Genomic DNA, 15,430 nt, shown 5'->3' with positions numbered 1-15,430 from the left:
GCTAGGAGAGAGGGGTACCCCTACACAGAACTGATCTGGATCAAAGATGGCGGACAGAAATACTAGGAGAGAGGGGTACCCCTACACAGAACTGAACTGGATGAAAGATGGCAGACAGAAATACTAGGAGAGAGGGGTACCCCTACACAGAACTGAACTGGATCAAAGATGGAGGACAGAAATACTAGGAGAGAGGGGTACCCCTACACAGAACTGATCTGGATCAAAGATGGCGGACAGAAATACTAGGAGAGAGGGGTACCCCTACACAGAACTGAACTGGATCAAAGATGGAGGACAGAAATACTAGGAGAGAGGGGTACCCCAACACAGAACTGAACTGGATCAAAGATGGCGGACAGAAATACTAGGAGAGAGGGGTACCTCTTCACAGAACTGAACTGGATCAAAGATGGCGGACAGAAATACTAGGAGAGAGGGGTACCCCTACACAGAACTGAACTGGATCAAAGATGGTGGACAGAAATACTAGGATGGAAGCAAATGTAAGGGATTATAACGTCATAACGAATCATGCAGAAACATGTACAGTTGACAGGAATGTTAGTTAGCTGGGCTAGCTTTATGGGTGTTGTGACATGAGTATGTAATTGTAATTCTGGTTGTTTTAGGGACTCCTGAAAGAACCAGCAAACCAGGCGGGCGTTTTGTGAAACAGTGGATGTATAGAATCTAGCTAGCTGAAGAATGTACTGCAAATTGAATGTACAATTGTGTAAGCTTGCCTTGCTGATATTTGCCATGCAGATAGATGAAATAACGTAGCTAGCTATGTTCTTGCTTATTGTGCAGTGGATGGTTAAAATACATGTATGCCTATGGATGTGTAGCTAGCTATCTAGCCGATCTGTGTATGGACCCAAACGTTTGGTATACTTATTAGTTCAGAACCTATGAACCTCAGCTATCATAGCCAGTTGTATCAACTTCAAAACAACCTGAATGACATTAATGAAGCCTATGGATTGAGTAGAATATAATATCATGTTGTGCCAAGGATGCAAGTCGTATATACATGTAGTTATTACCATGCATGAGATCCCCACATTGTAGCCTGTACATTTAATATATTCACTGATCATGTACTCTACCTTGGCAAAAAAAGGTGCAATTTAGGTATGAATGTCTTTGAGATTATTTTTCAGTCATATCCAATACCATGAGTATCAAATTCCAGTCTTTGAATGACGCTGTGTCTGCATGTATGGATTACAATTATACACTTCAACAGTGTTTACCAATCTTGGTCCTGGGACATCAATGGTTACACATTGTAACTAATAGACTAGAAACAGGATTTAACTAGTTAATTCATATATACAGAAATATAATGTTAAAAAAACAGTACACTACACTTCCTATGCATCATGTAAATACTCTAACACTGGTTCATCTCAATATCTAATGTCCTTCATCTGCATTGATCTGATAAACACAGGATAGGTGGAGTATTTCATCACATTACACTTCATTTCAACCAGTAGAGAATGTGAAACACTTTATTGAAAAGCTCATTATCCAAGTGTTATAAATACAAGTTCAATCTGTCCTTCAATGCACATCTGTTGTGCATTATAAAAACAGAGGAAGAAAGAGGAGGTGGTGAGAGAGGTGTAAAAGACAGAAAGGGAAAGAGGTAAGCACATAGGAGCAGGGAAGGCAGCACATGATTAATGAATCACAGTGCTACATAAATATTCTCTCAGTTCATCACAATTACATAATAGTGTCTCTCGTCGGCCCAAAGGTTCTTAAAAGCAGGTGAGGTGGCGATGATGGGACTGGGGGTTGGCATCCTCTCACATCAAAACATATCTGCAGACGAGAGACAGATGGAGAGAGAGAGCATGTTTAAACCTTGTGTTTATATTTTTTATTCTAACATTGTTAGTCATCAATCAGGAGGTGAAATAAAAACTGACCTTGGATCATTAATTCTGGGACTACTGCATCTCTATCTGTATTTCAATGTAAAGCATCTCTTTAATAATACTTCCTGTTGACCTGACCAGGTTACCTCTCATCTCTGATCATGCTGTGCCCTCTATGTAGCCAGTTCAGATGCAGGAGGGGTTCACCGACACAGCTGATATAACCTAGAGGATTTTGGGAGAAGGGGAGAGAGGGATGAAGTGAAGGAGAGAGACTGTTATTGAGAAAATAAGGTAGTTAAAGCGACAGTGTTCAACAGGAATCTCTGTGTGGCCTCACCTGGTGTCCACACCACACTAAGTGGCTGCAGAGTACTTTATGCTGAAAAACATGAACGGACCCACAAGGACAAACAATACAGTGTAGTTATAGAAATAATGAAGTGTCTTACTATTCTCCATGGTTGGCCCTCTTGCCTATTCTTTGATGGTGGAAGGATCCACAGTTATACACCTGAACCTGCTTACTGCACAACACAATCCATCGATCAGATTGATACATGAGTGTGTAGGTGTGGGTCATAGGGTGTCTAATTGTTCTACATTTTTTTCAATATGGATGATTTAAAGTAGCCTGTTTTGTTTTCGCACAGACATCACACCCTTACCTACACAGCACCCTCACCTGAGAAGTAGAAATCAAAGGGAGAGAAACTGTGAATTCAATAACTGCAGTTGACATAGCTAAGTAAATGGAAGAATACTCTTATTGCAATGTGAATGGCTCTTAAAAGAGCCTTTGGTTGTGCATAGTGTAGTCTATGGTGTTGCCAGGGAACAGCACCCTCTTTGAAGAAGTAGGAGGTGAAGATCTCCTGCACACGGATTGCCTCTCTTGCTGCGTTGTTGGACCCCATCCTTGAAACATCCTGCAGAGCAGCAGACTCCTCCTCTGGCACACGGCGGCGAGCTGCAGATCCCCTCCTGGTCCTCGTGTCCATCCTCATGAAGTTACGCAGGACACAGGTAGCCTTCACACACCTGAATTCCTCCAGGAGGCAGTCCCAGATGACCCTGGTCACCCAACCTTGCAGTGCCCTACACGGTAACTGTAGGCAATCGTTTTGAAGGAATCTCCAGTTACAAGGTATCTGTAGGAATATGGAAGACAATGTAATTATTAGACTGTTACATCACCAGGTCATTGTGGATTACTGAAGTATAATATCACTGATAACAAATCATGATAACATTGGATTGATAGACAGATGGGCACACATATGTACATGCGTAGCATGTGACAATAACAGGATCATATCAAGGATGGCATCACAAATGAATACATGAATACCACGTGAAGCTTGATAATGAGTTGATCATTTGAATCAGCTGTGCAGTGTGAAGGCAAAAACAACAATGTGCCCCTCTGAGTCCCCAGGACTGAGAACCACTGCTCTTCATTGGGACCTCTTCATATGTAGACTGGCTTTCATAGAGCTCTTTATCTGAGGACAGAAAACCTCACAAGAAACAGACTTCATTATAGTCAAATTACACCACACTGAATATTATGTTACTATTATCTCTGTCCTCACTTCTAGGGACAGGAACTACACAAAAGTACCTACCCTATCCAGAATAGCCTCCTCTCACTGACAGTTGGGGCTGCTATCCTTTCACCCTCCTCCATGGCTGTTAGCTAGCTACCTACAAATGCATTTGGAGTTTGTTTTTTACAGTGATAAATACATCAAGACAGCTAGCTAATAAGAAGTTAGGTAGCTGGCGATATTTAATTCTATCTAGCTATCTATCTATACAGTATTTGAAGTTGGCTAGATAGCTCATTTAGCAGCTTATTTGAGTTAGCCTGCACTGTAGCTAGTTAGCTAATAATATATCGTTTTTTTACATTTTCAAAATCTATTTACTTACTTGAATAGGTTCTCCCAGCCATGTGGACAACTGGAAACAGGGCAGTAAAGTTTGTCACCAGAGCGTTTTAGAGGATATTACTATTGAACTATGTACCCATTTAATAACCAGACCTTCATACAAACTTGCTCTGCTGAATTCTTGATGGAGTCACAATGGGCGGCCTAAGAGGCATCTAGTCCATCTGCTGACTGGACGCAGTTCAGTAAAATGTACATTTTATCTTCAGACAACAAGTTAAAGGGGTCAAATACTTATTTCACTCATTAAAATGCAAATCAATTTATAACATTTTTGACATGCGTTTTTCAGGATTTTTTGTTGTTGTTATTCTGTCTCTCACTGTTCAAATAAACCTACAATTAAAATGATAGACTGATCATTTCTTTGTCAGTGAAAGTGTAAGTGGGCAAACGTACAAAATCAGCAGGGGATCAAATACTTTCCCCCCCCACTGTATCTCAGTCTATGCTGCTCTGACATTGTTTATCCATATATTTATATATTCCTTATTCCATTCCTTTACTTAGATATGTGTGTATTAGGTATTTGTTGTGAAATTGTTAGATATTACTTGTTAGATATTGCTGCACTGTGGGAACTAGAAGGACAAGCATTTCACTACACCCGCAATAACATCTGCTGAACACCTGTATGTGACCAACAACATTTGATTTGATTTATGAAGGTAATTGGTATATAATGTACTTTTCCCCACTCATTCACCCCATCTCTTTACATTGCTTATTTATATACAGTGGCCTGACTGCATCCAGACTGTCAAAGGCCCATCCTGGTAGATCTGAACCTAATGCAGCTTGGAGTGATCAGATGACAGAAGTCACATTTAGGTGCCAGGTGTAACTGAGGCCATAGATGCTCCATATCCATTACTTTGAGTGTTTTATATAATATGCCTAAATGTGTTTCTGTGTTGCAGGGACAGTCAATAAATGGAACAGCAAGGCCACAGAACATGACATAAGCAGAGCTGTGGGAGACCACCTCAAGCCCCTGGTAGAGCCGGGGGTGGTGTTTACCACTCCACCACGCCTTCAGCAGGCTGGAAAAGCGGGATTGATACTGTTTTTCATACTAAGAGGGACCAAGAGTCTGTTGATTGGTCAGTCATTGGGTTCATTATATGTTCAAATAAAATCAAGCTTGATTCATACAGCACATTTCAGACATGGATGCAACAAAATGGCTTCACAGGAAAAATATTTTAAAAAACATTGAAAATAAACAGAAATATTTAGTACACAACAAACATAAGAGGATAAAAAACAGAAGACTAAACTGAAAGACTAATGAGCACCCTATGGAAATGCCATTGATTAAAATGTTAATTGGATGCAATATCCAACCCAAAATATAAGCTTGTTTTTTAGGAGGGGCTCTGAAAGACACTATGGGGGTGTCCACTGGAAGTTGACTAGTAACAACAACTGGGACCTAAAAGACACCCACCATAAGACCCACTAAATCTGCCCAAGAAGAGACAAACAAAAGAAAAACCCACACCAAACTTAAAGACAGAAAACAAACCAAAAAGGTGGAGACTCTCCACATGTATCAAGACAACTGGAGCACTGGGCCAGACACTCTTAAATAGAACCTGGACCAGCTCAGGTGAAACACCTTCCCACTAACGAGATGGACAAGCCGGTGTAACACATACTGACTAACGAGGTGACACCAATCAGTGCGTCCTACGTGCTAACGGGCTAGACGTGCTAACGGGCTAGACGTGCTAACGGGCTAGACGTGCTAAATGTGCTAACGAGCTAGACGTGCTAACGAGCTAGACGTGCTAACGAGCTAGACGTGCTAACGAGCTAGACGGGCTAACGAGCTAGACGTGCTAACGAGCTAGACGTGCTAACGAGCTAGACGTGCTAAAGTCCAACCTCAAAACATAAATGGAAAAACCAAAGCCTGTAACACCTTAAGACAACAAATATATCCTATATTTTTGTTGGAAAAGTTTGCTCACCACCAACAGAAAACAACTTCCATTTCACATTATAATCAACTACAATGATTCACCTTCACCAATATAAACATGGGGTCTACTGGATGTCAACAATTAAAAACTTGAAAAAAACACGTATTTCTAAATAATAATATACAATAGGATTATTTGTTTCTCCTTTTTCTTTCTATAGAATCCTAAATCCCACTAGCTTCTAGAACTCTCATCTTCCTAAAACTCACTAGCTTCTAGAACACTCGTCTTCCTAAAACTCACTAGCTTCTAGAACTCTCCTCTTTCTAAATCCCACTAGCTTCTAGAACTCTCGTCTCCTTGGAACGAGCCCAAACAAAACTCATCTCCGATACGGAAAAACATGCAGTCAAAATAAATAAAGATACATGGCAACGCACTGGCTAAACGAAAAACACAAATCTTATATCCATTTGGGGGGAAATCAGGTTGAATCTGCTCTACAAACTAACACAACAAAACAAAAAACACTTGGAAATAGAGATATCTTTTACCTCACTGGTTAGAGGACAACCTGCAGAAGAAATCCAGCTACATTTTGGAGTGATGCATTTAAATGTAGGGGTCGCTAAACAAAGGAACACAACACTTATTTGTCATAACTCATCGATATCATATTGAAATCAATTGTGCCGAGAGGAGGGAGATGAGGTTGCACGTCCTGTTAAAACTAAAAGCTCAAAAACCACACGGAATCTGGGAATAATGTGTACATCCCTGGTTAGAGGACAATTTGTAGAAAACAGCTAGATACATTTTGAAGTGTTGCATTTTGATTCCAGTGGGTCACCAACGTGGTAAGTGTAACACAGCTCTTTTGTTGTTAGTCACTTTTTATTAAATCACATAAATAGTAACTCTTCCATTTCAGAGCCTGGATTTTCCCCCTGAGGCTAATATCCATATCATGTTGAAATCAATAGAACAGGGGACAAACGTTTAGGGTTCTACATTGTGATATCATTAAAATACTCCTTCTACAATGTTAAAACATTCTACATTGTGACATTAATTCATTGATATCCCGAAATAACTCCATGTATTTTCTGATGTTTGATCAGAGAGCTTTTATCAAAGTATCTCTTGTCACACTGATCACAGCTATAAGATTTATCTCCTGTGTGTGTTCTCTTGTGTGATTTCAGGCCACCTGACTGTGTAAAACTCTTCCCACATTGACCACAGCTATACGGTTTCTCTCCTGTGTGTGTTCTCTGGTGTAGAGTCAGATTGCTTGATGCAGCAAAACTCTTTCCACATTGATCACAGTTATAAGGTTTCTCTCCTGTGTGTGTTCTCTGGTGTAATGTCAGCTGGCCAGATTGAACAAAACTCTTCCCACATTGAGTACAGCTATAAGCTTTCTCTCCTGTGTGTCTTCTCTGGTGCACTGTCAGATCTGTAGATTGAACAAAACTCTTCCCACATTGAGTACAGCTATAACGTTTCTCTCCTGTGTGTATTCTCTGGTGCACTCTCAGATCTGTAGATTGAACAAAACTCTTCCCACATTGACCACAGCTATAAGGTTTCTCTCCTGTGTGTGTTCTCTGGTGCGATGTCAGATGGCCAGATTGAACAAAACTCTTCCCACATTGATCACAGCCATAAGATTTCTCTCCTGTGTGTATTCTCTGATGTAGAGTCAGCTGGCCAGATTGAACAAAACTCTTCCCACATTGAGTACAGCTATAAGGTTTCTCTCCTGTGTGTATTCTCATGTGTTTCGTTAGACCACTAGAGTCAGTAAAACTCTTCCCACATTGACCACAGCTATAAGATTTCTCTCCTGTGTGTATTCTCTGGTGCACTCTCAGACCTGTAGATTGAACAAAACTCTTCCCACATTCACCACAGCAATACGATTTCTCTCCTGTGTGTGTTCTCTGATTAATTTTAATGCCTGATGAGGTGAATCTCTTCCCTGTGGATCTCTGCTGGTGTTTATTGAGGTGTTCTGATCTGGAGAGACTCATCTCTGCCTCGTCAGCATCATGAGGTTGTTGAGGTTCCTCAGAGGACCCACGACTGTCCCGCCTCTCTCCTGTGTGAACAACAAAGTCAGACAGATGGTTAAAGTCCCACAACAGCAGAAATCCACTGTTTATTTGAGGTAAAAGGTGATGCCCAGATCATACCCATGAAGTTATACAACTGATGTCTGTTAAATTATTTGACCATTAAGACAGTCAACTTAGCAACAATCATATTTTGTCTTGTTTTCAAATTAGTAGTAACTAGAAATAAGTTATTAAAGTTGTTGAAACCCTAAGCAATGTGCCAGACAACTTTTGGTCTCCAATATAGGACAATTTCTGTGTTTGCTAAAATTGCGGCACGAGGGCGATGCACACTGTTCGGTCAGTTGTAGAAACACCTCCCTGCAATTGAGGAAACCGCTAGTTATGGATGTAGTATATCTGGTAATGAGGAAACCGCTAGTTATGGATGTAGTATATCTGGTAATGAGGAAACCGCTAGTTATGGATGTAGTATATCTGGTAATGAGGAAACCGCTAGTTATGGATGTAGTATATCTGGTAATGAGGAAACCGCTAGTTATGGATGTAGTATATCTGGTAATGAGGAAACCACTAGTTATGGATGTAGTATATCTGGTAATGAGGAAACCACTAGTTATGGATGTAGTATATCTGGTAATGAGGAAACCACTAGTTATGGATGTAGTATATCTGGTAATGAGGAAACCACTAGTTATGGATGTAGTATATCTGGTAATGAGGAAACCACTAGTTATGGATGTAGTATATCTGGTAATGAGGAAACCACTAGTTATGGATGTAGTATATCTGGTAATGAGGAAACCACTAGTTATGGATGTAGTATATCTGGTAATGAGGAAACCACTAGTTATGGATGTAGTATATCTGGTAATGAGGAAACCACTAGTTATGTATGTAGTGTATCTGGTAATGAGGAAACCACTAGTTATGGATGTAGTATATCTGGTAATGAGGAAACCACTAGTTATGGATTTAGAATATCTGGTAATGAGGAAACCACTAGTTATGGATGTAGTATATCTGGTAATGAGGAAACCACTAGTTACGGATGTAGTATATCTGGTAATGAGGAAACCACTAGTTATGGATATAGTATATCTGGTAATGAGGAAACCACTAGTTATGGATGCAGTATATCTGCCTGGAGCAAAAATGGTGAGCGAAGATTTTCGTTTTTCACAAGGCATTCTGAATATTACAGCACAAGATCAGGAGTGCTACTCAAGGAAACTCACATTAAGCTCTGTGTCTATTCACTAATTCACCACCGTGGGGGAAAACTCAGGGGAGTTCTCATAGGCTGACAGCAAAATTTGCCTCCTTTTCCAGGTTGCTTATGAGTGCATTTCACATTACTTTGGATTCAAATTGTAAGGCTCGCTTGAATCACCTGCTTAATATGTTTGTGTTATTGTCGCAAATCAACTACTTTATACTTAAAAAACACTTCAACCAGTAAAATGCTCTTTGGCAAGTTTTTCCATCAGCCTGACAATGAGGGTTTGTACATCAAGTGTATGCCAAATTGGCCCATAACTTCACCTAACAACAACACAGACCTACTGTAGGACCCATAGCTTCCCCTAACAATAACATAGACCTACTGTAGGACCCATAACTTCACCTAATAACAACATAGACCTACTGTAGGACCCATAACTTCACCTAACAATAACATAGACCTACTGTAGGACCCATAACTTCACCTAACAACAACACAGACCTACTGTAGGACCCATAACTTCACCTAATAACAACATAGACCTACTGTAGGACCCATAACTTCACCTAACAACAACATAGACCTACTGTAGGACCCATAACTTCACCTAATAACAACATAGACCTACTGTAGGACCCATAACTTCACCAAACAACATAGACCTACTGTAGGACCCATAACTTCACCTAACAACAACACAGACCTACTGTAGGACCCATAACTTCACCTAACAATAACATAGACCTACTGTAGGACCCATAACTTCACCTAACAACAACACAGACCTACTGTAGGACCCATAACTTCACCTAATAACAACATAGACCTACTGTAGGACCCATAACTTCACCTAACAATAACATGGACCTACTATAGGACCCATAACTTCACCTAACAATAACATAGACCTACTGTAGGACCCATAACTTCACCTAACAACAACATAGACCTACTGTAGGATCCATAACTTCACCTAACAACATAGACCTACTGTAGGACCCATAACTTCACCTAACAATAACATAGACCTACTGTAGGACCCATAACTTCACCTAACAACAACACAGACCTAGGACTATATATTTTATAATTCAGGTGAAACAAGGAAACTAAAATGTCTTTGTCATGACATTTCATAACCTGATCACCAGATAATTTTGTGAATAATCCCACTTGGCTACTCTGTAATGTGTTGTCATTCTAAATGTCCTGAATAAAGGAAAATAGCTCTGTGTGTTGTACAATAGCCTGTCCATCAAGGAACAGTCCTCTACACATTATGAACTAAGTATCTCTGTGTCCAAACAGACTAACGAGACAATACTATAAATCAACCAGACAATAACACATTATAAACATCAATTTGTTAGGGATGTTGGATCCAACGTGGAGCACGGCATAACTGTCTTTACCAGAGTAATGAATGAAGAAGCACTTTGGTTGTTGTTGCATGTCGTGATGTTTGTCATGTGACTGTCATTCAGAAAATGATTTCCTGGATCAGCTGATGATAGTTGAACATGTGACTAACTAAACAGTATTATGTGTAATTATTGAAGAATCGCGTTAATTACAGTATCCATTTGGGTGTCAATAAAGTTAAAGTGACTCTTGGTTAGAACCACTGGATTTAGCAAACTGAAATGATTTACGATTTATTTATTTTCCTACAGGGAACAGTAATTATAGTCATAAAGTTACACTCCCTTTCAGTCGGTCAACTTCGGTACAACATACTATGGGAAAATACAATCATTCCCCAACTGACCCAAACAGATACTAAATGAAACGGCCCCTGGCAGACCACCCAGACCTGACACCGCAAGATATGTCAGTTTTGTCAATTTATTCATTGTCTTTTGTTTGAAACACTCCTGTCAATGTTGAGTAAGGACGCACACCTAATTACACATATAGAAGTAGGACTAGTCTACCTAGTTACACATATAGAAGTAGGACTAGTCTACCTGGTTACACATATAGAAGTAGGACTAGTCTACCTGGTTACACATATAGAAGTAGGACTAGTCTACCTGGCCTGTGTGTAAATGTAGGCCTATAAATGTGCCCATTTGTGGATGTCTGATAGTATTTCTGATTGTCTTAATGCACCACCACTAATGAGTTGGAGCTTCTCAAAGTAATTTTTTCTTCATTTTCAAACAACACGTAAACAAAGTCTAATCAAAATCATGAGGGGCTTTGCACAAACAGCTGTGTCTGTCCCAAACTCACTGGAGCAGGAAACTGAGGGCCTAGAATATTTAGTAAAAAGATTTAGTAAAAAAAAAAATCAAGTAAAAAAAAAATCACACATTAGTTCAACAACTGCAGAGTTTGTGTCCCTGTTTTATTTGATAGTACTCACTGTATTTACTGGTGTTAATCAGATCAATGTCCCTGTTTTATTAGATAGTACTCACTGTATTTACTGGTGTTAATCAGATCAATGTCCCTGTTTTATAAGATAGTACTCACTGTATTTACTGGTGTTAATCAGATCAATGTCCCTGTTTTATTAGAGGGTACTCACTGTATTTACTGGTGTTAATCAGATCAATGTCCCTGTTTTATTAGATAGTACTCACTGTATTTACTGGTGTTAATCAGATCAATGTCCCTGTTTTATAAGATAGTACTCACTGTATTTACTGTTGTTAATCAGATCAATGTCCCTGTTTTATTAGATAGTACTCATTGTATTTACTGGTGTTAATCAGATCAATGTCCCTGTTTTATAAGATAGTACTCACTGTATATACTGGTGTTAATCAGATCTCCAGTCTTCTCTTCTTCGTCCTCCTCTAATGTGACAGTAATCTCCCCCTCTTCATCCTTCATTCCAAAAACGTCTTCATCTTCTTTCACTTCATCCTCCACTCCAAAAACTGCATCTTCCTCTTCTTTCACTGTAACGTCTTTCTCTTCTTCTTTCACGGTAACAGCCTCACACTCTACTTGTTTTTGTATTGTAACAGCCTCCTCTTCCTCCTCCTCTTTCACCAGAGCTTCTTTCTCCGTCCAGCAGACCTCTTCTTTAACAGGAGGAGTAGCTTAGTGAACTCATGGTCGGAGATAATAGCTAGTTAGCATTAGCGACTAGACTAGTGCTAATTTAACCAGCCAGCTAGTTCTTACAACGTAAATATTAAATTAAATGGGGTAGCTAGTTGTTTCCACATAAGTATGTTTAAAGCAAAATGGCAATTAAACCACGAAATTGTCTAAAGAACTTGATTGTGCCGACTTTGTTGGCTAGCGAGCTACCGAGGTGGCTGCAGTTGTTGAAGAAGCGTTCCGTCCACTAGATTATACGTCACACTAGAAACATCGCCTGAAAGACACATATCGCCATCTGCTGTCTGGAGGGAGGAAACGCAGTTGAGGAGGGAAAACTATTTTTCTTCTTCATTGAATTATAATATTATAAAGCAGTTTAGGGAAACGTTTTTTTCTCTCCATTAAATATTAATATTATATCAACACGTATAAAGAGCAACAAGTGTTGTTTGATTAGTTCAGATTTGTATGAGAATTTAAAACAAACTCTACATCTACTCCACATCTGTATTTCTGATTGAGTCAAATAACTAGATATCAAATAAGCATCTAGTTATTGATACCCTTGATAAAGATGAGCAAAAATTACTGTATAAAATAAATAAATAAACTTGACCCACTACCAGGATATTTTAGCCCAAAACCTGGTTACCTCTCTGCTAGGAGGCTGAAAGTGGATCTTCCAGCAAGACACATCAACATCCACAAAGAAATGATTAATTGGGCACAAAATCAACATTTTGCAATGGCCATCTCAGTCTTCGGACTTGAACTCCATTGAAAACCTGTGGTTTGAATTGAACAGGGCAGTCCATAAGCGCAGACTAAATAAATCAAGGACATGGAGAGATTCTGTATGGAGGAATGGTCTAAGGTCCCACCCAATGTGTTCTCTAATCTCATAAAACATTTCAGTGTCGTTATCCTCCCAAGGGGAGGGTGCTGGAGAATTAAAAACATGGGTGGCAATAATTCAGACCCTTACATTTTGAGAATTACATGTTAAACTAAATCTCTTTCTCTGAGCAATTGTATTACTATAAAATGATATAATTTCCCTTTATTTTGGTGACACAATACATCATATAGATGTCTATAATGAACAGACTAGGTCTATACTGCTGCTACATGGTGTAACAATACATCATGTAGATGTATATAATGAACAGACTAGGTCTATACTGCTCCTACATGGTGTAACAATACATCATGTAGATGTATATAATGAACAGACTAGGTCTATACTGCTGCTACATGGTGTAACAATACATCATGTAGATGTATATAATGAACAGATTAGGTCTATACTGCTCCTACATGGTGTAACAATACATCATGTAGATGTATATAATGAACAGATTAGGTCTATACTGCTCCTACATGGTGTAACAATACATCATGTAGATGTATATAATGAACAGACTAGGTCTATACTGCTGCTACATGGTGTAACAATATATCATGTAGATGTATATAATGAACAGACTAGATCTATCCTGCTGCTACATGGTGTAACAATACATCATGTAGATGTATATAATGAACAGATTAGGTCTATACTGCTCCTACATGGTGTAACAATACATCATGTAGATGTATATAATGAACAGACTAGGTCTATACTGCTCCTACATGGTGTAACAATACATCATGTAGATGTATATAATGAACAGACTAGGTATATACTGCTCCTACATGGTGTAACAATACATCATGTAGATGTATATAATGAACAGACTAGGTCTATACTGCTCCTACATGGTGTAACAATACATCATGTAGATGTATATAATGAACAGACTAGGTCTATACTGCTCCTACATGGTGTAACAAAACATCATGTAGATGTATATAATGAACAGACTAGGTCTATACTGCTGCTACATGGTGTAACAATACATCATGTAGATGTATATAATGAACAGATTAGGTCTATACTGCTCCTACATGGTGTAACAATACATCATGTAGATGTATATAATGAACAGACTAGGTCTATACTGCTGCTACATGGTGTAACAATACATCATGTAGATGTATATAATGAACAGATTAGGTCTATACTGCTCCTACATGGTGTAACAATACATCATGTAGATGTATATAATGAACAGACTAGGTCTATACTGCTGCTACATGGTGTAACAATACATCATGTAGATGTATATAATGAACAGACTAGGTCTATACTGCTGCTACATGGTGTAACAATACATCATGTAGATGTATATAATGAACAGATTAGGTCTATACTGCTCCTACATGGTGTAACAATACATCATGTAGATGTATATAATGAACAGACTAGGTCTATACTGCTGCTACATGGTGTAACAATACATAATGTAGATGTATATAATGAACAGATTAGGTCTATACTGCTCCTACATGGTGTAACAATACATCATGTAGATGTATATAATGAACAGACTAGGTCTATACTGCTGCTACATGGTGTAACAATACATCATGTAGATGTATATAATGAACAGACTAGGTCTATACTGCTCCTACATGGTGTAACAATACATCATGTAGATGTATATAATGAACAGACTAGGTCTATACTGCTCCTACATGGTGTAACAATACATCATGTAGATGTATATAATGAACAGACTAGGTCTATACTGCTCCTACATGGTGTAACAATACATCATGTAGATGTATATAATGAACAGACCAGGTCTATACTGCTCCTACATGGTGTAACAATACATCATGTAGATGTATATAATGAACAGACTAGGTCTATACTGCTGCTACATGGTGTAACAATACATCATGTAGATGTATATAATGAACAGATTAGGTCTATACTGCTCCTACATGGTGTAACAATACATCATGTAGATGTATATAATGAACAGACTAGGTCTATACTGCTCCTACATGGTGTAACAATACATCATGTAGATGTATATAATGAACACACTAGGTCTATACTGCTCCTACATGGTGTAACAGTACATCATGTAGATGTATATAATGAACAGACTAGGTCTATACTGCTCCTACATGGTGTAACAATACATCATGTAGATGTATATAATGAACAGACTAGGTCTATACTGCTCCTACATGGTGTAACAATACATCATGTAGATGTATATAATGAACAGACTTGGTCTATACTGCTCCTACATGGTGTAACAATACATCATGTAGATGTATATAATGAACAGACTTGGTCTATACTGATCCTACATGGTGTAACAATACATCATGTAGATGTATATAATGAACAGACTAGGTCTATACTGCTCTTACATGGTGTAACAATACATCA

General features: G+C 38.8%; 1 protein-coding gene across 1 annotated transcript; it reads right to left on the bottom strand.

Moving 5' to 3' along the window:
- Window positions 1-6,848: 6,848 nt before the first annotated feature.
- Window positions 6,849-7,655, bottom strand: LOC115186527 (zinc finger protein 180-like; the record flags this gene model as incomplete). Its single annotated transcript, XM_029746143.1, has 1 exon — window positions 6,849-7,655. A coding segment is annotated over one exon (807 nt), but the record flags the coding sequence as incomplete, so codon positions are not given.
- Window positions 7,656-15,430: the final 7,775 nt, after the last annotated feature.

The sequence above is a fragment of the Salmo trutta genome, unplaced genomic scaffold (assembly GCF_901001165.1).
Source record: "Salmo trutta unplaced genomic scaffold, fSalTru1.1, whole genome shotgun sequence".
NCBI lineage: Eukaryota > Metazoa > Chordata > Actinopteri > Salmoniformes > Salmonidae > Salmo > Salmo trutta.
This window is presented reverse-complemented; position numbering and strand designations above follow the sequence as displayed.